At 47.3% G+C, this 22,780-nt stretch overlaps 1 protein-coding gene across 1 annotated transcript in view; it reads right to left on the reverse strand.

The window, feature by feature from the left end:
* Nucleotides 1-827: 827 nt before the first annotated feature.
* The window catches only part of arid1ab (AT-rich interactive domain 1Ab), a 51,726-nt gene continuing 29,773 nt past the window's right edge, over nucleotides 828-22,780 (reverse strand). The window contains exons 6-21 of the mRNA XM_008297357.1: nucleotides 13,164-13,404; nucleotides 12,244-12,333; nucleotides 11,550-11,720; nucleotides 10,688-10,988; nucleotides 9,920-10,065; nucleotides 9,683-9,780; nucleotides 9,387-9,596; nucleotides 9,065-9,269; nucleotides 7,011-7,143; nucleotides 6,477-6,652; nucleotides 6,264-6,393; nucleotides 5,965-6,084; nucleotides 5,710-5,806; nucleotides 4,671-5,490; nucleotides 4,304-4,434; nucleotides 828-4,206 (exon numbers count right to left, since the gene is read on the reverse strand). Of these exons, the coding sequence (XP_008295579.1) occupies nucleotides 2,284-4,206; nucleotides 4,304-4,434; nucleotides 4,671-5,490; nucleotides 5,710-5,806; nucleotides 5,965-6,084; nucleotides 6,264-6,393; nucleotides 6,477-6,652; nucleotides 7,011-7,143; nucleotides 9,065-9,269; nucleotides 9,387-9,596; nucleotides 9,683-9,780; nucleotides 9,920-10,065; nucleotides 10,688-10,988; nucleotides 11,550-11,720; nucleotides 12,244-12,333; nucleotides 13,164-13,404 (4,992 nt within the window). The 3' untranslated portion in view covers nucleotides 828-2,283. The remainder of the gene's footprint in view (nucleotides 4,207-4,303; nucleotides 4,435-4,670; nucleotides 5,491-5,709; nucleotides 5,807-5,964; nucleotides 6,085-6,263; nucleotides 6,394-6,476; nucleotides 6,653-7,010; nucleotides 7,144-9,064; nucleotides 9,270-9,386; nucleotides 9,597-9,682; nucleotides 9,781-9,919; nucleotides 10,066-10,687; nucleotides 10,989-11,549; nucleotides 11,721-12,243; nucleotides 12,334-13,163; nucleotides 13,405-22,780) is intronic.

The following is a 22,780-nucleotide window of genomic DNA, read 5'->3' on the forward strand; positions in this document are numbered from 1 at the left end:
AAAATCCTCTCACTGAAAAGGAAGTGAGGACTTTACTTTGTTTTCATGTCTCCCTTGCAAAAGAGATCTTTATCTCAGTGAGCCTTCCTGAATAAATAAAACTTTACTTAGTAAAACCACATCAAGAAGTGGCAGCAGTCTTTGAAAATTCAGCTGGTGCCACATTTAGCTCACGCCGACTGCGTTTTGTTTTTATGGATGCTATTTTGTCTCTCCATTGAGGACTAAGATGGAAATAAATATTTCAGAACTTCATTATGCCGTCTACTGGGGCTAAACTAATAAGTTTTTTTTTGTCTTGTAATTTTCTGCCTTCCAAACTAAACCTGGTGTTCTGCATTTCTGACATTCGACTTTATGTTGGTCACAAAAGCGAAAAAAACATCAAATGAAATTAAGAGGAGCAATTCTGGAGGGAAAAATAGTTTTTCCACTCTTGGTAAACGAGACTTCCAATCTTATCTGTATGTATCGAGATGCTCTGCCTGCACATTTCCCATTTAGTGCAAATATATATGTAAATATTAGCATGTGTGATCCGGGGACAAGGACAGCCGTGCAACGTCGGGGTGAGATGTCAATCAATGCGGGGATGGAAAACACGGCTGTGCATTTGATAAGCAGCACACTCCACAGAGCCGAGGTGAGCGGCGTCTCTGCATCCATGTGTAAATATCCAAACAGTCAGCAAAACACGCTGCATGCTGCTTTAGACGAATCAGATAGTCTCAGTGCAAGTGAAGTGCGAGCCAAATGAAAAATTCAAGACTTTATTTACTGCTGCCTCAACTGTGTGCGAGGGGAATAATAAATAAATCCACAGCAAACGTCTTACGAAGATTTAATGTACATTTATTCTTAACACGTGGAACATATAGTATAAAGATTTCATACTGAATAAATGATATTCATTAAGCCAAAAAAAGGAAAAAAGAGGAATTTACATCAAGTTTTTAGCTACATCATCTGAAATACAAATATGCAGAATCCGCATCACTGGAAAAAAAAAACAAAATAAACAAAATAAACAAAATTAAAACGGTTTCTTCATCAAGGTCTAGTTTGTCATTTATGAAGGAGCTCAAATGGAACCGCAGACATGATTCTTGTTAATATTCTCTACACCCAGACCGGAGACAAACTGAAACTTGAAGTTGTGTTTGTTGGGGAGGGGAGGGATGGGGGGTGGCGTTGGACAGCAGCTAAACACCCCCCGGAGCGCGATACGAGCAGGGTGAGGCGCCGAAGTAACGGAGAGGGAAGGCGTCAAGTAATCACATGGCGTACTTGATGCAGGGAAACTTGTAATCGTCAAAGATTAAAAATGGTGAAGAGCAACAGAAGTTGAGAAAGAGAGAGAGAAGTGTAATGTACAACATCATATATACACTGCAGCTTGGACTGCATCTAGAGTTGAGGACCAGTCCTAAAGAGGTGACTTTTTTATATAAGGGTCAAGTCATACAATCAAGGGACAAAGAGAAGAGGTCGGGGTGTTGTAGGTTCACCATACTTTGGGGGGAAAGCCGTTTTCTCTCTCGACATTAACTAAAACTGTTTTTAAAAACTACAGTTTGCTGCCAAGCCAGCGTATCTCAGTGTGAAACAGTATTATTACAGTATGTTTACAGTTTTTAAGGTGTACAGTACAGAAAAAAGTCCTACAATCTACTGCACAGGCCTCCCATGACAGATGTCTGTTCACAGCCAATAATGTGGTTCCTGTGGGGCTGAGTATATAGCATCCAAAGTTACAGCAATTATACCACACCACAGTCCGTGAGTCTATGTAGCCTCCAAACATGAACCATAATATTGTTTAGTCTGTGCCCTCTTCCCCCTGCTGACCCCCCAAGGGAGAAAGCGAGCACATGTATCCCCCAAACTCACTGTAAACGAGACAGCAACTTTGGTTACAGTTTTTTTCTTTTTTTTTTTTCTGGAGATTTTTTTCTTTTCATTAAAAAACAAGTCCTTTCCGCAGGGCAGCGCACTCTGTCCTATGCCTGGGTCCCAATCTGCTCTTCCTTGCCTGTATCTTTCCATTTCAGACGTTTAAAATCCACAGCTACTTCATGATATTCCTTCCTTTAGTGAGAAGCAGGGGTAGAAAGACAGTGGAATCCGAGGTGATTTTGCATAAATTAAAAAAAAAAAGAAAAAAAAAAAGGACAGTCAGTTTTGCTCTTTTCACTCACGCGCAACAGACACACACGCACGCACACAAAAAAAGGGGGTTGAGGGGGAACGGAAAGAGGCAGAGCTGAAACCTCCCCACGGCTGTCATGACTGGCCAATCAGAAACAGTACGTCACAGATTACTTGGGACACCAGGGAGTTCATAAGTGGGGACACTGAGATGTCCAGTAGCCGCGACTCGTACAAAGTGAACTCCGAGTGGTTTTCTTCTACCTTAGCCAGGGCGTGCAGGGCCCGGGCCGCCCGCCGCATCATGTCCACACTAGTAGGCTCAAAATGTGGCCCACTCTGCATTTGTAACAGGGAGCTCTGGCTTTGCTGGTACTGTGTGGCTGCTAGGCTGTCCTCCAGGAAGCCCAGTAGGTTACCCACACTTCCTTTCTGCACAGCAATAGCCCGCGCAGCCAGGCTGTCGCCCTGGGCCAGGTTAGCTAGCAGGACAACCGCCATTTCTCGGCAAACAGCTACCTTGCGCTCACCGACCAGGCGCACAAGTGAGCCGTAGAGCTTCTCCAAGCGGCTGAAAGGTGGTGTTGCCAGAATGAGGTCGACATTGTTGTCCTGGATGCTGAGCTTGCTGAGGGTCTCGAGGACCAGTCTCTGGGGTGAAAGGGAGCCGTGGGGCCCCAGTGTGGGGAAGGGGTCCAAGGCCTCTGCTGAAGGGCATACAGCCCAGTGGAGCAGGCCATCCAGCAGCGGCAGGCATATACTCTCTGGATAGATAGAAAGGTCCAGCTGGCCTGAGATGTTCGCCAGAGTGACCAAGCAGTTCTCCCTTAACACCTCGAGGCAGTCCCACCACCACTCGTCTCTCTCGCAGCTCACGCCTTCATCCTCCTCCTCCTCCTTCTCATAGGTGACTGGTGCCTGTTTGCGTTCGGGGTGCCTGTGATGGAGCAGCACCAGGCGGCCCAACAGCAGCAGCAGGCCTGGGTGTTTCGACATCTCCAGGTCGTTCCCAGGGACGAAGGAGAGGCTCCGCACTATGTTGGAAACGCAGATGCAGCGCCGAGCCAATGAGTCCTGCCAGTCTGACAGAGTGCTGAGCGGTGTTTCGTCCTTGCTGTGAGGCTCATCTTCCAGGATCTTGATGTTGCGCCGGCTCTGGAGGTCTGGGTTGATACTGAACAGATATTTACCGTTCTCCTTCTGCTCCTCTGCGCCGCCACGAACCACTTCCTCTGTGACCGACCCTGGGCGAGCAGATAGTACATCATCAATGGTGGCAGTGACTGGTGCGCCAATAGGAAGAGGAGGAGGGGTCTTCGTTGCTGGACACTTATGAGGTTCAGAAGACTGCAGCTGCTGCACTCGAGCTTTATCCTCTCCGTTGGACTTGGATTTCTCATGGTTTTCTGTTGTCGTTCCCGGCACTTGGACCTTCTTGCGGCTTTCAGTGGCTGCAGATGTACGTTTCCGCTGCTTGATAAGTTCCATCCGGCTCTCAAAGTGGGTCTGGATGTGCTCGGTAGTGTCACCTCCACCAATGCTCCAGTGTATCAAGCCACTGTCAAAGCTCTGCCGCTGCCCAAGCTTAGACAAGTGGTTTAGAAGGAAGGGATTCTTCTTCCGCACCACCTTGATGGGGAGTTTATCAAACTTGCTAGCCTGCTTGGGCTTTTCCGAGTGGAGGTTGGGGTCCTGGGAGGACCCTGAGGTAGAGGTATTAGCTTCCTTGATAGAGGACTCCCTTTCCTTCTCCTCTTCCTCATCTTCTGATGACTTATCTCTCTGGGAGCTGTCCTCCTCCTCTTTTACCTGGACCAGCGAGGAAGTGTCGGGATTGGTCTTTGTTTCCTCTACCTCCTCATCCTCCTCGTCCTCCTCATCTGTGTCCATGTCCTCGCCCTCAGGCATGGGAATTTCATCATCAGAGTCCTCAGCTGCATTAGGGTCTATTAGGGTGCGCTGGCCTGGGTCTCCTACTTCATACTCCTTTAAGATGCCAAAGATCTCAATGAGGCAGCGTCTGAAGTACTCCACTACCAGCTCCAGGAATCCAGGTAGCTGCAAAATCAGAGAAGAAATTCACCAAATCAGTCTTACCCTAAACTCAGCAACACTACTTTGCCGTGTTGTTGCAAACAAATTGTGCAGAACTTACCTGACATAGGTTAAAAGTGGTAATGCTATTGTCGTCATACAGTAAAATGTTAATGGTGTCCAAGGCCCAGGTGCTTTCAGCTAATAAGCCTGACTTTAGTGACATCATTACTCTCCAAGCCTCAGGAGTGCCTGTGAAGACAACAACAGAATAAATATGAGTCAAAGTGAGCATGATCAGTTATTACAGCTATAAATAACCAGCAAAGGTTCACTGATCTGTATCATTGGCTTGGAGTTATGTTGCCTATTCCAAATAAGCAGCTTGTATCTGATAACGGATTCTAAGCAAGGCAGACAGTTGCCTGTACTTTGTTTATTGTCAGTTTACAACATATCGAGCCAAGAATGAAATAAAGATTTCATACCAATATCTTTCATTGTGAGCCGCCTGCGGGGTTTGAGGTGGGGTTGGGAAGCCTCAATTGAACCAGGAGGGAAGGCCACATCTCGCCGGATCATGGGTTGCTGCACAGGGACCTGGCCAATGTGGGAGGCAGGTACTGGAGGTCCAGCTTTCTGCACCTTACTGCCAGGATGCATGTAGGGGGACTTGCTGGGCGATGTCCTGCTCTCCATGGGCCGGGGCATGGGTGCTGGGCTCGACACCTGAGGAATGTGGTTCTGTGAAGTCGGGTAAGTGGAAGGTAGGGGTCTGGTCATAGGAGGTCCAGAGCCAGCGGGGCCAAATGGTGGTTGCCGCTGGTTGACGTGGCCAGGCCACTGTCCCTCATGGTTCATGCGTTGATCTGATGGCATCATCTCCTCTGAGCGGTTCATGCCATGGTAGCCAGGGCCCTGGCCTGGTCCAGGAGGTCCCTGTCGGTTGGGATAGTTGGGGTAGCCCATCTCATTGCGACCCTGCCACATTGGGCCCTGGGGGCCATCAGGACCTGAAGGCATGGGGCTTGCCATCATCTGGGGAGGCATTGGAGACTGGGAGTTGGGACCTGCAGATGATGGCCCTCTGTCCCGTCCAAAGGGAAAAGGAAACTGGTTCTGTGGGCCTGGTGGTCTGCGGTCCCCTCCAGGGTATGCATTGTATTGGTTATACATGTCCTGTTGGCCTTGGGGCCCCGAAGACTGGGGTCCTGGCTGTTGTTGACCACTATAAGGAACGTTGTACATTTCTCCTTCATGGCGCTTGGCTGGAGGACCATAGCCTCCATCTACAGGACGCTTGTAGTTCTGTAAGCAGACAACATTCAGCATTAAACTTAGCAACTGAGAATCCTGATAAAATAACTTTAGGAACAGGTAATGCTTCTGTTCAGTTGGACGGCAGCACAGGTAGGAACACTTACCTCTGACACATATATTAAAATGTATCTTTAGTTAATTAAATGTTAAAAAAGAGGAATCACATCGCAATAAGACAACTGTAAATGCTGAACATAATGTTCTCACCGGCTGCTGCTGTGGATACATTCCTGGCTGTTGATTTGTATATGGGCCACCAGGGGGAGCTCCTTGGCCAGGGTACTGATTTGTATAGGATTCATGTCTGAAAACAATAACAGAAGTTCACGTTGTATCATTTCAGTAACTACACTAACAGTTTTATTATGAAACATAAACAGTCACACTGGTAAAATGTCTTCAAATGACCATCTTCTCTTTAGGTCATAATACAGGCCAGTCTCTGCGCTGAATGGTACTGACCGTTGCTGTGGTGGAGGACGGCTAGGTGAGTACATCCCTGTGTCAGCTCCAGAAGGCATCATGTTGGGCTGAGGAGCTCCTGGTCCCATGTTGCCGTCAGGGCCTATGCCAGGCTCCTGTCTGTAAGACCAATAAACAGCGCTCATCAGTTGTTGTAACAGTTGATTAATTCAAGATAGAAAAAGGAAATTTTAACAGTACAGGCCTGATCACAAACTTATCTTTGCAACCCTTAATGGATGTTTTACAATATGATTTTAACATTACATCAACTTCTGGGAGAATAACCGTGTGTTTACCTCCGGTCGTATCCATATGGGTACTGTTGTCTCTGGCCCATCTGCATGTTGGCCATTGGGCCTGGTGGGCCTCTGTTATATTGTTCCCCCATTCCACTGTTGGGGCCTGGTGGCATGAACTGTTCTCCAGCTTAAGAAATAAACAAAACAGAATACTGTTAATTTCTGCAGAACTCCCGAAGCAACTCATTTAACAGCAATGTCGGTGCCCACCTTTCCTCATGCCTCCGAAGGGGTCCTTGTTGGACTCGTAGGGACCCATCCGACCCATCATCTCTGGGCCACCCATGCCAGGCTGGTAGCCCTGAGAGTTGGGAGTCATAGCATTCCTTCTGGAAAATGCTGGGTCTCCGCCATCAGCAAAGGGGTCCTGCAGACTAACACTACTCCTATAGGAGGATAGGAGGCTTGTTATTGAAATGTGCATATTTCAAAAGATCCATATACAACTTTAAAATTGTAAGTCTATTGAGGACTTACATCTATTCACATGCTACATGAGTCAAGCAATTGTTTTTTCTCCTTTTTTATTAAATTCCTTTTATACACTTCTTGACAAGTCAGGTGGTTGTGTGTACATCTTAACATGACCTATCATTACATAACTCAATAGCATATTTTTCTGTTGTATTCTATTTCTTACTGCAATGATCCAATTTCACCACAGGGATGTGTTTCATTTTATTGTGATGACTCCTGATACCGTTTACATCAAAGAAACATGATATAGTGGCTTCTAAATTGTACCTGACGCCAGGCATTGGAGGCATTTGTGTGTGCGGAGTGGAGGCTGGGGTGGGGGGCTTCAGGTCTCCCCCCTCTGCCATTGAACTACTAGTGGACTGAGGAGTTTGGGGTCCTTGCAGGGATCCAGAACCGGCTGCAAAGAAGGAGACACACACAGTCAGTACCAGGAAAACAACGACTAAGTCCCCTGGTTGGTAACATTCAAAGATCCCACAGAATTCAAATAACATCCCTTTCTTCCCGCCCTCCGTCCAGGAATAAAGGCGAGAGCTGATAGTGAGGTGGGATAGTCTTGCTGATAGGCTGAGCACTGCTGGGGGCTTTCAGGAACGCATGCTGTTTTTGGCAATCCTAAATCCCATTAAGAAATTCCTGAGCGCTGCACAGAGGAACACAGTTTGTGTCAAGCTGACTGGCTTTTGAGTTCACAGCCAGCGAAAATGTTGAATCCTCTAGCTCATCACAGCATGCCAGCCCCTCCACCCCCACTTCCCATCACCCTCCTCAACCACCGCTGGGCTCCGGGAGTCACCAGGAAACAATGATCTAAACCCTGACTCTGACAGATTACTGCCTGGCCTGCAGAGACAGGAGACAGCGAGCTGTGTACGTGTGCACAAGAGTGAGTGATAGTTTGTTTGTGTTGTGTGCGTGTGACATAGTAGCGCTCGTCCTTAACTTCAGCTCAGGACTTCTCACTATTAGCACGCCAGTCTGATGAGTCACAGGTTCCCATTCATTAAACTGGCACACACACACAGACACACACACACACACAACACTGGGGTCATTGGCAGGTCACATTTATTCACATTTTCTCACATCACCCTCTTGCCTCTCCAGCTCTCACACATACACACACATTAACTGGCTCACCCTCCCCCCCTCCCTCTGGGCAGGGATTTCCCTCTGCTAAAGATGAAGGGAGGAAAAGGGAGGGGGAGGATCTCGTAAGGATGTAAAAAAAAAAAAAAAATAGCATGGTAGAAACAGAGTGAGAGAGAGAGAGAGAGAGAGAGAGTGTGCGCGAATCGTGTGACTTTTACACACATACACACACACAAGCCTCTTCCCCCCCATTCATCATTTCTGGCTCAGTACTAATCTCCAGGGAGTGTTGCCTTGCCGCTGTAGCCCTGGGCCAGGCACCAGGCAGCGAGGACACGCCACTGACGGAGCATCACTATCGCCAAATCACCTCCTGCCCCACGCCACCGCTCGCCCTCCCCCCCAACCCTCCCCAGCTCTTCCTTCGTACTAACTAGAGGGCTGATGCCAGCTGACAAGCACCCTGATGTCTCCTGTAACAACACCCCGGCGCTGACTCAGTGCCCCGTGTCTGACAGCCTGGGTCTCGGCCAGGCTGAGGCAGCACGTGGTCGCTCCTGGTGCGGTTGCTCCTGGCAGCTTGAACAGGAGTCCCTCCAAAACAAACAGCTTCCAAACGACAACGTGATCCTGACATGACCCCTCCCCTTCCCTGCTACACCCCTCCCTTAACCACTGGTATGACTGACTTCCAGTTTATATGCTGACTTTTACCCAACATTCAGAGTTCATTGAAAGATTTAGCATGCAGGTAGCATCGCTGTTAGCACAGAAACCAAAGGGGGAACTCTGAAAGGACAAGTCTGTCGTCATGTCCTGTGCAAATGCCAGGGAGTATTCCCCCAAGGTATGTGTTCGTGGAACTGTCCAGAGGATACAGTGCACTTCTGTGGCTCACAGCTACACCGCCGCCATTTACAACTTTTCCAATACACGCTTAAACAGCAGTGATTTATGGAGGACGGCAGCTCCAACAGGAGATAACAAACGATGGTCTATGATCGGCTTTTAACATTGCAATTAATGGGATACAATAAAATACACGAGTTTATAGGCAGATGATGTGAGGCAAATAGAGCAGGCAGGCTGTGATGAATTGCACAGAGTTCACACTGCGCCCAAGGGAGAACGGGAAAACTGAAAGAAGCTTTCATTCATTCAAGTGTAGTTTAAATCAAAAGGAGGAAGTAAATGGTGAGTAGCTGTGGAAGGATGGCAGTGCTCACCTGGGCTGGGAGGCTGGATCTTGGGCTGGTTCTTTTTGGTGTCCGTGTTGAAGAAGTCCGGGGGCGGGTCCTCGCCACGCTCGATCTTGCACTCGAAGGCGTACAAACACTGGATGTACTGTTTCTTGAGCGAGCTGGCCGCACTGCTCGACGTGCCCACATTCAGGTTGGTGGCCAGTTCCCTCCATTTCTTGTTCTTGTTCACCTGGTGGGCGAGAGAGGAAGGAGGAGGCTCAGAAAGCTGCACACTCCAAAGAATTACAAAGCTGACTCTTCTGATCTGAGACATTCGGACCAAAGTCAGGTGCAACATCAGGCATACCTGGGTGAGGCCGCCGATCTCTTTGACGGATATGTAGAGTCTGAAGAGATCGAGGGGCTTCCGACCCACAGCGGGCAGATTGTTCATGCCCATGGCCTTTTCCTCAGCGAAGGCCAGGTATCGGTCCACCCACATCTTCCTCTCTGGCTCTGGCCCAAGTTCGTACAGACGTGTTATCTTCTCATTGGTTATGGTGGAAGAGCTTGACTTCTGTGGGACAGGTGATGGAGGAAAATTGTGAGATGGAAAAACAGATCTAATGCAAGCATCATGTCCTCTGGACCTTGCACTTTTACCTTTTTGGATTCAGGCTTGGGAGTCCCTTCCACTTTGTTGTTCATCTTCTGGGCAGGGTTCATTTTGTCCATGCCAAACTCTGAACTGGGAGCCATTCCTGGGTGTTCAGGGGTAATAAGAGGAGGGTATAAAAATAAAAGATTATCAGTCTATAAAGCCATTTTATGGACAAAGCTTTTAGGCCCACAGTAGTGCTACAACTACCTGATCAGGGCTGCAGTGTAACTTGTACTCACCAGGGGTGTTGTTGGCCATGTTTGCTCCCATCGGGTAAGGCCCTGGTCCTCCCTGGTTCATCATACCGTGCATGCTGTTCATGCCTGGGCCATATGGAGAGCCTGCTCCCATCATGCCCTGGGACATGTTAGGGTAGCCAGGTGGCCTGGAGAAGAGAATGCTGCTTTAGGTGGAACACTTGAGAGATCTAAGAAACAAGCTAAGGAAAGTACCATAATCCCATATCAAAATCACAAAGAAATAAAGAGTTTTGAGGCTGTCATTCTCTCTCTGATTGATGCTGATACAAGTCTGTTCTGTGTGTTGTCTTCACAGGGTTCAGCTTATTTTTTTAGGAAGTATCTATTTACGTCATATGATTATAGCAATTGCCAAGCCCACGAGTGCTGCTCTGTAGGCTGAGCTGGCATCCTTGCTTGGGAGGGATGTGATTCACTGATCGCAGAGACCATCTCCTCTTCTCTCATTCTCTCCATTTTTTCCCTTTTCTCCCATAGATAAGTGTTTGGTCTACTGCCATCAACTCTGGAGCACACTCAGGCACCAAAACACACAACACACCGGCTTGCACGTGGGAAGAACCAATCATTTTTCATGGTCACACAACCAGCACATACAAGCAAGGACACACACACTCGTCTAAAAGATGAGAACAACTCTCCAAGCTCGAGACTCTTAATGCAATGAGTTGTACTGACCCTCGACTGTCAACTGCTCCCTCATGTCTCATTGAGATGCTGATGCAGCCAGCAGCTGTAAGCACCCACCTGTTGTGTATGGAGTTTGTGGGTCCGTGGTGCATCGACGGGCCACCGTCCTTCCTGTTCATGCCTGGAGGGGGACACATGCCAGACCCCACCTGAGGAGGCATGCCACCCATGTTAGAGGCCATGCCAGGACCGTAGGGCCGAGCACCCATTTGCCCAGGACCTATTCTGCCAGGTGGCATGTTTCCATACGGAGCTCCGCTGCCCTGACCAGGCATGGGGTTCATGGAGCCTCCCATGCCAGGGCCGCTGGGGTAGTTGGCGTTGGGCATCCCTGTGTAGCCGGGCTGTCTGGGATAACCTGTGGGTGTTACAGATCAACATTCACTCATATGGTTATATTAGAGTGTTACACTGACAGCGTTTCATCCCATCATACTGTGTTCCAGTCTAAAACAGAGAAATCTTCTACTCATTTCTTCCTAACGAGATAAAGAGTTTCTCCAGTCCAGCTCTAAATTTACCTCTTTGCTGCCTGTTCTGACAAGCAGCCTGATGAAGCGGGCTTTATCTGGCCCCCGCTGTTCGCTGCTGTGACTCATAGCAGAACTTCTTCAAAGCCCACAGAAACCATCTGAGACTTCAAAGTGAAGTGATATAATTTCATAAATATATGAAGTGAGAGGAAACTTCAAAGCCTTATTTTAAAATCTGGGCTATCTACGAAACTGTGATGGTCACAGGACGACAACTGTAAACTCATTCATAATATTTTTAGTATTTGAAAAAAAATCCTGCATGATATGACAGAGCAGAGTGCACCACTCAACAGTGCGCCTTCATTTGTCCTCTTCTAATTTGTCAGCTAGTGAAGAGGGCTCTTAAAGCAACCCTACCCAATGCTTCCATCCTGATGACTCACCTTGTGGGCCATACTGGCCCCCCTGAGGGCCGTAGTTTCCCATGGCATTGTTCTGGGGATAAGGTCCCATCCCACTATGCATCTGGCCTCCCGAAGACTGGCGTGGAGATAAGGCGGAGCCAGGTTGTCCAGGGGACCCATAAGGAGGCATCTGAGGGTTACGCATGTACACTGGAGAAGATAGAGAGGGAACGTCATTCATGAATGAAGAGACTTTTTGCTATTTGCAGGCGCATACTGTACATGAACGCTTGAATTTTTCAGACTTGGAATCATTTTTTAAAAAGTAACAGTAATAGTAGGAATCATTACATGTACATTTCATCACTTATAAAACACCTAATGTGAAAAAACAACTCTGCATCTGCTTAAACATAACACATTATGGCCCTGTGTTAAGAACCTAGCTCTTCACTTCCTCACACAACAGCCCAGTGTGTCTGTCTGCTCTTACCCTCATTTGACCTGGCTAGTCGACTACAAACACATTCTTATTTAAAGGTACAGCCTGGGGGAGTGTTTACAGGAGGGAGGAATGCATACAAATGCAAACAATCACACCTAAAAGCTGCTGAGGATGTGCTACACATTCTTGCACTGCCGGCCGCTGAGCAGCTGAGGAGCTTCTCTGAAAGGGTTTTGTTTATGAGCAACTAGAGCATTCGGACTTCTTCAAGCATGTTTCTGCACTCACCCCTGTCCTGGCCCATGGCTGACTGGTTCATGGAAGAGTGCATGATGCTGTCCGACTGGACGCTGGGCGGCCGGGGAGGCATCTGATTACCTGTAAGAAAGTAAAGATACGTGGGCTAAGGAGACTGGACAAGGGTTTGAAATCTTGGAGATCTGATTGCCTTCATTATTTACAACCGTTTCTTGTTCCTAAAGTTTGACATGCTGACCACAAAATGAACATAAGCCAATCGCATGCATGCTAATAAATTTAAAAAAAATTTTAAAAAAAGGACTGTGACAGTGTTCCGCCGGTTGTGCAATACGCTGCTCTCCACGATGACTTCTTGGTGGCACCGTAACTTCTGTTCCTCTGCCACTGGATGGTTTACTGGCCTCGTGTTATGAGAAACTTAATGTTCCCGTCTGGCAAGTTGCTTCATGAATTACAAATGTGAGCTGTTGTCCTGAGTTTTGAATTAAAACTCTAAATCTGTCTCCTGGTTGTTTACTCAATGTCTCAAATGGGATTTCGGCTCAATATACTGAACAGGTGACACCTGAAAAGAGGACTGAAATAATTTTTGTTGGTATTTTTGGCAGCTATATATTTATTTTTAATTCTAGCAGCCTTTGGCAGGTGAACCTTCAGTCATTTTCTAATGTCACATGAATTTGGTTATTTCGTCATTTTTGCACATGCAGATAATGCTAAAGCTTCTTCATGTTTTTTTTCCCCCTTCATTTACTGTGAGTTATGCTGCATTTTGGAAAACTGAATTTAGAATTTCAAAGACCTTCTCAATGCCACTTCAGCAGAAGATCTAAAAAAGACCAAAGGCAAACTGAAGCAAAGTGGGCAACTGTTGATTTAGACACACAAGTTTGTGGGTGCATACTGTACTTCTGTAAACTCCAGTTTTAGTAGCATCCTGTCCGTACCTGGCACAGCAGCAGGGGATAGAGGGCCGGTGCGAGACGGGGTGACACTAGCGGGGGAACCCACAGGCGATGGCGAGGGCCCTCGAATGCCTGGCAGGTGGGGCGAAGTGTGCGGAGAGAAGGGCGACTGGGCCGGGTTGCTCTGTTCACCCTGACTGCTGGACACCCCTGAGGTGCTGACGCCTGGGCTCAAGGCCCCTTCTGTACCGGTGGGCAGGTCGTCGATGGAGCCGGATAGATCCTGGAACAAGAGCAGAGGAAAAACGTGTTAATGATGATAATAAAGTTATGAAGCCACATGAGTGGTTTTTACATCTAAATGATGACTTATTTACTTTAAAGAGGAAAACAGATGTGGCGTTACATAACAGATGTTTATTTAAACATCAGTTGGAGCTAAAATCCATACATTTTGATTGATAAATACATTTGTGAAAACGAAACAGATATTGGCTTGTTAAAAGTTACTATAACAATATTTACTGTAACATTCTGTGAACTAAAATGACCGAGCTTTGAATATTTATTATATTTTTCTTCTAAATGAAAAACCACGACATAGAAAATAAGACATTAGCTGAAGCCAAAGACCTTCTATATTTTAAGGCTTGTGGCTAATTTATTCACCACGACTCAACAGCGACAACAACAATTCAAATAACATTTTACGCCCCATTTCAGCAGGTTTGATTTAAACTATTTGAAAGGAATACATTGGTAAGAACATTCGGAAGACAAAAACCATCAGTCAAGTGAATAACTCCCTGCAAGCCTTTGCAGAAGCTTGGCTTATGATGTGGAGTTAAGTGTAAAAACCAATGCATGATATCAAAGGCAAATCAGTGTGTGCGTGTATCAGTGTGTCAGTGTGTGTACGCAGGGATGTAAATAAAGCCCAGGTTGGCTCAGACTCACTCTGTGAATCATATTCAGCAGAAATAAGTAAGTATAAGAAATAAATGTATTCAGGCTTTTTTTCCTTTGCATACTTGCAGGAGGAGGGTGAGAGCTTTCTATTTCAGAGTTGTGTCAAAGTCAAGTGAAGTCAAATCAAGTGAGTGAAAATCCAAATGGTCACTGATGCGTTACAGCAATCTTTGCCTTCACCGGGGTGTGTCTGTTATTCTCTCATACAAGACTGCCGACCCTATTATGGTGCAAACATATATTCAGGTACTTTTTCCACCTTTTTTTAAAAAAAATAAAAAATACCCCACATCACTCCCATGATGCTGATAATGATCCATCTTGGCAAGGAGAACTCTGTTTGTGTGACTTGCAAAGAGAAAGTGGGGGGAAAAACATTTGAAGCAAGTCATCTCAGGAGGCAGTTGAAATAATTGGTGCTGGGCACGAGCTCGGGTGCCATGTGGTGTTGTTATTGAGCCTCGCTGGCTGTGACACAAAGACACGCAGGCAGGCAGGAAGGTAGGAAGGCAGCCGGCGATGATTATGTTTGTGGGAAGGTGAATGTTTACACACTGGCCACTCACGTGGAGCCCATGTGCTTGCTCAGAAATGCAAGCTCATCTGCCAGTCACATCGGAGGAGGGAGAAAAAAAAACGGGAGAGGAGGAGGAGGAGGAGGAGAGGGAGGGGGGAAAAGCACTCATTGGAAGGTGGCCAACTATTCCCATAGAAATCTCACACTCGCAGGCTGGCTGCAGCCCCGAAGCCGGCGGTTTTGCACTTGAAACAGCGCCCGTTGCTATTTTTGGGATGTGACCTGATGGAGGAACCCCAGAGGGAGTGACAGGAGGAGAACGCTGATTCAGAATCCACCCTCCTTCCCCCCCCTCCAATCCACCCTCACCCTGTTCCCTCTGCCCTCCCTCCATGTCTTCCTCTCCCACTTTCGGTGACTGCACAGACCCGGGCCTTTCTGACCCGCGCAGGGGATGTGGCAGCGAGGGAACCATGCGAAACGCAGCAGGAGGGCTTCATGTGTGAGTATTGCACTCCAACGTGTTTCACTGGCTGATACCCAATTAATGTTCACAAATGTAAAAACAGGTCAGAACAAGGCAGAGCCACGCTGTGGGGACGACACAGAGCAGTGAGATCTTAATGCTCTGGAATAGAGAGCGGAGATCAAACAGCATGACATTCCTTGCTTAAACAACCGTGGCGGGAACCTTTTTCCAGCAGCCAGCATCGTCAGCTGACTTGCACTTATCCCCCCCNCCTTTCCTGTTCAAAACTAGCACCACCCAACCTCCACACAGACATCACAAGACTGGTCATCTGACAGAGGGCTCGGTCTGAGGGCATTGGGCTGGCCATCCGCCACGATGACCACCTCTGCTCCAAGATTCAGAGATTCTTGTAGAGAGTTGAATCCAAGCCACAATACAATCCAACAGCACCCCCGCCCTGACCCAGACTACAGCGCAAAAAAACACCAGGGGTTGGTTATTGGAGTTGCATCTGGGAGTCACTCCTCAGCAGGAGGTTACTGTAGGGTGACATCTGGGCTACTTCAGGGGCCCCTGGGGGCCTATATGGAGATCAACCGAGAGTATAAAGCCACAAGAAATGAGTACACGTGGAGATGTAACTCACTCTTGCCACCCTTGCATCAGAGTGTAAACTAGGTTTAAACCAACAATATATTTATGGAATTGAGGTCAACAGTATGACTTCAATTATCATAATATTTTTGTAAAAAGCCTTTTTATTTTGAAAACAACACATCTGTAGGAAACCTTCAGGAATAGTTTTAACATTATGGATGGGTTCCGATAGCTGGTTCCAAAGTGGTAAAAAATGCAGATTCATTAAGCTCTGCAGCCACTGAATAACTCAGAAAATCTGTCTTTCACAACCTCTCAGATAACTTCTTTTCTCTTTCTGGCACTAAAAACAGTTTCTAACTCCCCAACTGACTGACATATCAGACCGACTTGACTCTTGATCCGGTCAAAAGATCACATGATGAATCATAGTCCATGATCTGAATCACAATTCTCCTCTCAGATTTAGTTGAACTTGTGATCACATGTTCAGTTGTGCATATGGTTGCCTGGATACAAAGCCTGGCACTTCAACTCAAGGCTAAAGGCCCAACACACAAATCTCTTCATCCTGTTTTTCGCTCTGAATTTATCTGAAAGTTCTGAATGGAAGCGGTGATTCAAATATCCGCCACTTAGATGTTTCTTTCAGCATGTTGTTCCACTCGACATCAGTCTTTGTCCTCCATCCATCTACTGTTTACAAAATGTGTAGTGCTTCTAATGAGTGCTGTCCTAAATGTGTCCCGACCAGCCACACTTCTGCTGAGCTCATATGGAGCAGGAAAGGCTGGACAGCGCTGTTATTTATAAAGTTAATGCTGTGATAAGTATGAGTCCTCTGACAAGCGGGTCATATGCCAAATTAAGACTGTCCATAATATAAGATCTATGAGCCTTGACATAAATGTTCCTGAGAGTAAATTAATATCCACAGAGTCAATAAAAGAATAAACAAAAAATTAGCAGGACAGTACTCATAAGTTTCCTGCTCAAAATGTATCTACCCTCCTCCAAGTTAAAAACAGAACTTGCTCAGTCACAGCCCACTTCGAGTGTTATTTGTATTCTGTGACCCATCAGATTTTGTGACCACAAGCAAAGCCCCAATTTCACAGTAATCTAATGTTAAGTGCATTGTGCATGCAGCAAAAATAGTGATTTAGTCAGCTGGGGTTTAGTTTTTATGTGTGTGACAGGGAGGCTTGGCTCAGATTAGAGTCCAGGTGAACAATTTCTTTTATCTAGAGGACAGAACTTCTTTGTAAAAAAAAGGTGGGAACACTACAGACTGGGCCCAGAATAAATTAACAGGATAATAAAGTGATTGTAACATCTGAGAAGTTCTTCTGTTGCAAGCAAATGGTGAGGTGGTGCAAACAAATGTTTACAATTCAACATTCTCACCATCTTATCAAAAGGTTTATTGCCCCTAATGCACGACAACAGCTACAACATCAAACAGAAAAAAACAAAAGCTACGAAAATACTTCTAAAGACGTGTGCACCTGCTATAGTGGCACGTATGCAGTATACAGGGTGAGCTCTTTAACATTCTGTAAATATCTGACTACTGACAGCTCTGGTTCTTCGGCTCTGGACAGGCAGAAGTATTGCACGCGCACACACACACACATACACACATGCACACACACACACTAGCTCCTACCTACTCCCACTCTGCAGTCATTGATTTTTCCCAGCTCAATACTGCACAGCACCAGCCTGTTCTGCTGACTGCACAAGCCGGACAGCGAGAGGAGAGAGGAGGGGTAGCGGCGGGAGGAGGAGGGGGGGAGGGTTGGTGGGAGGGTGGTGGATGGTGATACTGATGCTGCTGAGGCTCTGCTATTCAACACGCTCATTATTAGAAGGCAAATGATGAGGAGGATGTGGATCAGGCATGAGGAGGAGTTGAGGGGCAGCAGCAGTGTGGCTAAGTTGGAGCAGCGTGGGGGGGTGGCGGGTTGGGGGGGCTGTGAGCTCGGAGGAAGGTCACAGTGGTATCATCAATGGTAAATATAACAGCTGATGACACGAGTGTACACACAAACGCAGGATTTTTCTACACGCAGGAGGAAAAAAAAAAAGAGAGGAGGATTTCTGAGCTGTGTGGTGGAGAGAAGGAGAGAGCTGCAGTTCTTTCTGCAGAAGCCTCTCTCTATGGCAGCCATTTTGTGTTTTTCCCAGCACTGCCTAACATGGAACTTCAGAGCTGAGAACTGCAGAACAGTATTCGTAATATCTGAAGGCTGAAGAAAGCAAAAAAAAAAAAGAAGGCATATTTACATGCTGAACATTTATTTAAAAAAATACTAAAAACCTCACCGTCTTCTATCATTTCTTTCTGATGCAGTTATTGTTCATGAATGTTGAAAATGGCAGACAGTCTTTACTGTTCCCACAATTCCCATATTCTCCACTGCTCTTCTGAGTGTGCCTGTGCTGTCTCTGAGTCATCTGCTCTGCTCTCCGCCATCCTAATGTATTCCATTTGCAGATTACTTCACTGAATCAATCAAGCCCGACCAGAGCCATTAGTCTGCCAAGCCAGCCCTTTTTTTTTTTTTTTTTTTTGTAGGTTATGAGAAGCAGAAAGTGGGAGAAGAGAGGTAGTGTAGTGGGCCTGAGATAATGAAACGTATCTGGAATGTGTGACTCTGGCCAGTAGTGTAACTAGATCTGGTGGTGGTGTTGGTGGTGGTGGTGGTGGTGAAGAGGAGGGGTGGGGGGCAGAGTTCATCCCTCAGTCACACACTTTCCCTGACCCACTCTTCTCTGTCATTCTCAGACCTCAGGGTTTCACCTACCGCCTGGCTGGCAGGCTTCCTTGTTCTCAGGCCTCCAGATGCCAAATACAATATACAGTGGGAAAAAAAACAAAACAAAAACAAAACCAAATAAAAAAAAATTAAAAAAAAGCTCGCTCACTCACTCCAGAGTAGACACATGCTCGCACATCCTCTGCACCAAAGTAAAGAGAGAGAGAGAGAGAGAGAGAGAGAGAGAGAGAGAGAGAGAGAGAGAGAGAGACAGGCGGGGGGGGGAAAGAAAAAAAAAAAAAACTGGCAGCATCTCAAGGGCTGCCATGGTTACTGTGATCCACGTGGTTGACACATTAGAGCCGACACAGTCCCTCCCCCCTGTTGCTGCCATTCCTCTGTCTGTCTCTCTCTCCCTCTGTCTCTCGGCGGCCTCCCTGCGTGCCTGGCAGGGTCACGGTGCAGTCAGCTACTACAAAAGAAGAAGCCCGTCATTGTTACAGGAAACGCAGACGCACCAAAGCCGTGTTCCTCCTCCTCGTCCCCCCACCATCACCACCACCACCACCAACCCTCCCTCCTCCAGCGCCGCCACCGCTTTAATTACACACTCAGCCTCTGGGCCTTTAGCGCTGAGGAGGCCTGGGAGACACATGCACAGAGTGGACAAACACAAGACAGCAAAACCTTGAACTTTTTTTTTTTTTTTCCTTCCTGTCTCTCGTGAGTGCCCCAATGTTTATGTTGATTTGCTGACGACCTCGTCAGTGAGAACACTCTAGCGTTGCGCATTTACCACTCATTCAGGACCGAGCGGGCTTTTGATATCCGAATGGGGTCATGGGAAAAGTCATCTCTTCCCTTTTAAGCGTAAGATCAAGTGAAATATTCTCCATTTCTAAGGGGGTTTCTCTTCTCTTTCTCCCAGCTCAGCCTCTGATTGTGCTGACTTGACTTAACTGCGCCTAGAAGCACATTATCTCCAGCCCATAATCACAGCACCTTTTTCCGTCACGCACAAATGACTGATAGACTGTAGGCGTTCAGTCAAAATAAAATTTAGGCTGTCTGGTCTATTGAAGCACCTGTACTGGCTTCATGTTACATTACCAGGAAATACCAACAGGAAACACCCAGGTGTAGAGAAACAAGACAAACAGGTGGGCATCGCTGACACTCCAGCCACCTGCCCAGTGCTCCCACTTGCATCCAGGGGCCGTGCCATGGTATGAAGGGCCTCTAGGAAGACCTCTGAAGGCTTGGGTAGCGACTGCTCCAGCCCTGGCTCGAGGTTTGCAGGGCTGAGCTCAACCATAAGGGGGCACTCCCATCCCACTATGAGGGAAGAACTGGAGAAAGGAGGAGAAGCAAGGCAGGCCCCTGCCTCAAACAGCAGCAGCAGCCATTACAGGGTTTCATACACAGCACAGGCTCACAAGAAACTCTCTAGACACAGTTAGAGCACCCCAAAGGTGTGCCATGTAAACCTAACCCCATTCACATCATGATAAATATATATGAGCCATTAAGTAAACACCTCAAAAACTAATTTGTGCTTGAAATCAGCACATCACAGTTGTGTAATTTCATTTCTCTAAGATGTAGGCAAACAACAAACCTGAATAGTGACAACAACAGCAGGGTGACACAATGCTCAGAGGCTGGGAACACCCTGCTGGGGACAGATAATCTTGCCTGGAGTATCAGTACCACAGACACAATGTCTTCTACCTCCACAGATGAGCTAGCTTCAACTCCCAAGAGATCACCATTACACTGCTACTTTATCACCAGCAGCCACGTGGGAGGGATAATAACATGGACCAAAAAGTAGGAGATGAAACGGTGAACCAGCAAAAAATCTAGAGTCTGCTAAGGCATAAAACATTTGACAATGAGCAGTACAGTTCGGCTTTTACATTCCTGGGTGATACAGGCTTGCAGTCAAAAAGAAAATCAAGGCCAACGATGAATCTTAATCAATAAGTAGGGAGGTCTTTTTTAAACGCTCCACATTTGCCTAATTGAGGTTCTCTGTGGGGGGAACAAAAAAAAGGAGGTGAGCAACACACACAAACACTGCAGCAGTCTGTGTGTAGCTACCACAGAGTAGATGGAGGGAGGAGGGTGGGTGGCTGAGGGGGGGTCTGATTGCTGTGAATAATGGGGAGATGGTGTGTGCGTGGGGGGCCTTTTGTAGAGATCACAATAGTAGCAGGGAGTCCCAGGGCAGCGCACAGATGCCCAAGTGAGGCAGGCAGCTGCCCAGCCTGAGGTGAGGGGTGCTGGGATACAGAGGGCCAAGGGGGCTGGAGGGGCCTCGGGGTGAGGTGGGGGTGCTGGATGGGTGGGGAGGCTCCAGACCCCTACAGCCAGTCTGCCTGCTTTCCAGACCAGCAACGCCCCTCCCCTCCTACTGTCACACACACACACAGACACACACACACACACACATACATATATATATAGTATGTCTAGAGGGCGCTACCAAAGCAACTGACACCATCCGTGAATTAACTGGGGAGAAAAAAAAGGAAAAATATAGAATATAGGGGTTATTTCACAGAGTGAGAGTTAATTTCATTGTGAGGCTGGTTTCATCCATCCAGGCTCAGCAGCTCGTTCCAGCGAGAGCAGGAGAAAGCAGAGGACAGACAGTGCTGCAGTCAGCCACAGTCTTTGTGCTGCAAAACTAGCTCAGCCCAGCAGAAATGGAGGCAGAGGGGAGGGGCATGGGAGAGTGTGTGTGCGAGTGTGAGAGTGTGTGAGTGAGCAGAGAGAGCAAAAGGGAGAGTGTTCTGTGTGTGTGTGTGTGTGTGTGTGTGTGTGTGTGTGTGTGTGTGAACGAGCTCACAAGAGCAAAAACAGGAGCTTGGGGTTTTTGCAGGCTGAAAAACAATTCACTGAAGCAAATGCAAAACAACACACTTCGTCAGCAGATTGAATTTTCTCAAGTACATTAATTAAAAATCATATAGAGGGAAGAAAGGGGTGAGACAGAAAGAGAGAACAGAGGAGAGAAACAGACGAGCTGAGAGGAGGAGGAGGAGGAGGAGGAGGGAGGGAGGGAGGGAGGGGGTGAGAGTGAGCGAGCGAGAGGCGCCCTGGAATCTGAATAAGACATGTCCACACAGGAAGCAAGGGCCCCAGAATAGCAACAGGAAACTGGCCCCGGACTCTGAATATTGTCAGCGTCAGAGCCTCGCAAAACAAGGCTGCGCTGCACAGCGTTATGAAAGCTGATTTACTGAGAGAAGAGAGAGAACGAGGAAGGGAAAAGGGGGAGGAGGAGGAGGGCGCAGGCGAGGGAAAGAGAAAACGAGAATTTAGACAGAAAGAGGAACGAGAGAGAGAGCGGCAGGGAGAAATATATATATATATATATAAATATATATGTATTAAAAAACAGAAAGAAAGAGGGAAATGCAGCAGAAAAACAGAGTGCAATATTGAGAGGCACAGAGGGGGTTGGGCTGGGTAGGAGAGGGAAAAAAAAAAGTGGGCCGGCCTTGTCAGGCTGATTGCTCCAGAGCTATGTCGCAAAAACAAGCTTAGCTGCCGCAGGAGAGCAGAGCTGGGCTGGGCTGAGCAGGGAACGGGGATCGCAAGGGGTAGGGGGGCGGGGTGGTGTGGTGGGGGTACTCGGAGTTGATCAGCAAGACTGGAAGATCCCTCAGTTCCAGATCAGGAGGCTTGGCACATAACATTAAAGGTCATTACAGGAGGGGGGTCTGTTGTTGTGATGTGGGTGGTCCCTGAGCTTTGCAAGCGCACTGGATAAGACTAGACTCATGCGAGGGTGGGGTCCTGATCGGCGCAGATGTAGTGATACATTTAAAAGGTGGGAAAACTAGGACCTTGAGTTGAGGATTTTCAAAGTAAAAGAGGAAAATAGCACATTAGGAAAACAAAAGTCAACTGACAGAAAAACAAGGACACCCCTTCATTATTAAAAATACTTGAAGGCATCTATCACATAATACAGCTGTGATTGTCAAGTAGGGCTACATAAAGGTACACTTAATTATATCACTGTTATGAGACAAATATGCAATATGCCCCTAACACAAATAAAGTAGGCAACGTAAAGTCTGAGCCCTTCTTTCAACATGAAAGCACTCCAGATGAAGCCTCTTATTTGGGAAGGCAAGAGCAACCAGAGGAAGAGGATGATGGAGGACAGAAAAACAAACTCGGGTGTGAGTGCGTGACCAACATGTGACCTTCCTCTCAAGTCTGGAGCACATTCAGACACATCAGAAAAGAGGAGCACCACAAGCAGTGGGCGGTCCTGAGTGGGATTAGTCCCACAGTGGAGAAAGGGTGTACAAAAGACCTGGGA

Source organism: Stegastes partitus, unplaced genomic scaffold (assembly GCF_000690725.1).
Source record: "Stegastes partitus isolate 25-593 unplaced genomic scaffold, Stegastes_partitus-1.0.2 Scaffold1213, whole genome shotgun sequence".
Lineage (NCBI taxonomy): Eukaryota > Metazoa > Chordata > Actinopteri > Pomacentridae > Stegastes > Stegastes partitus.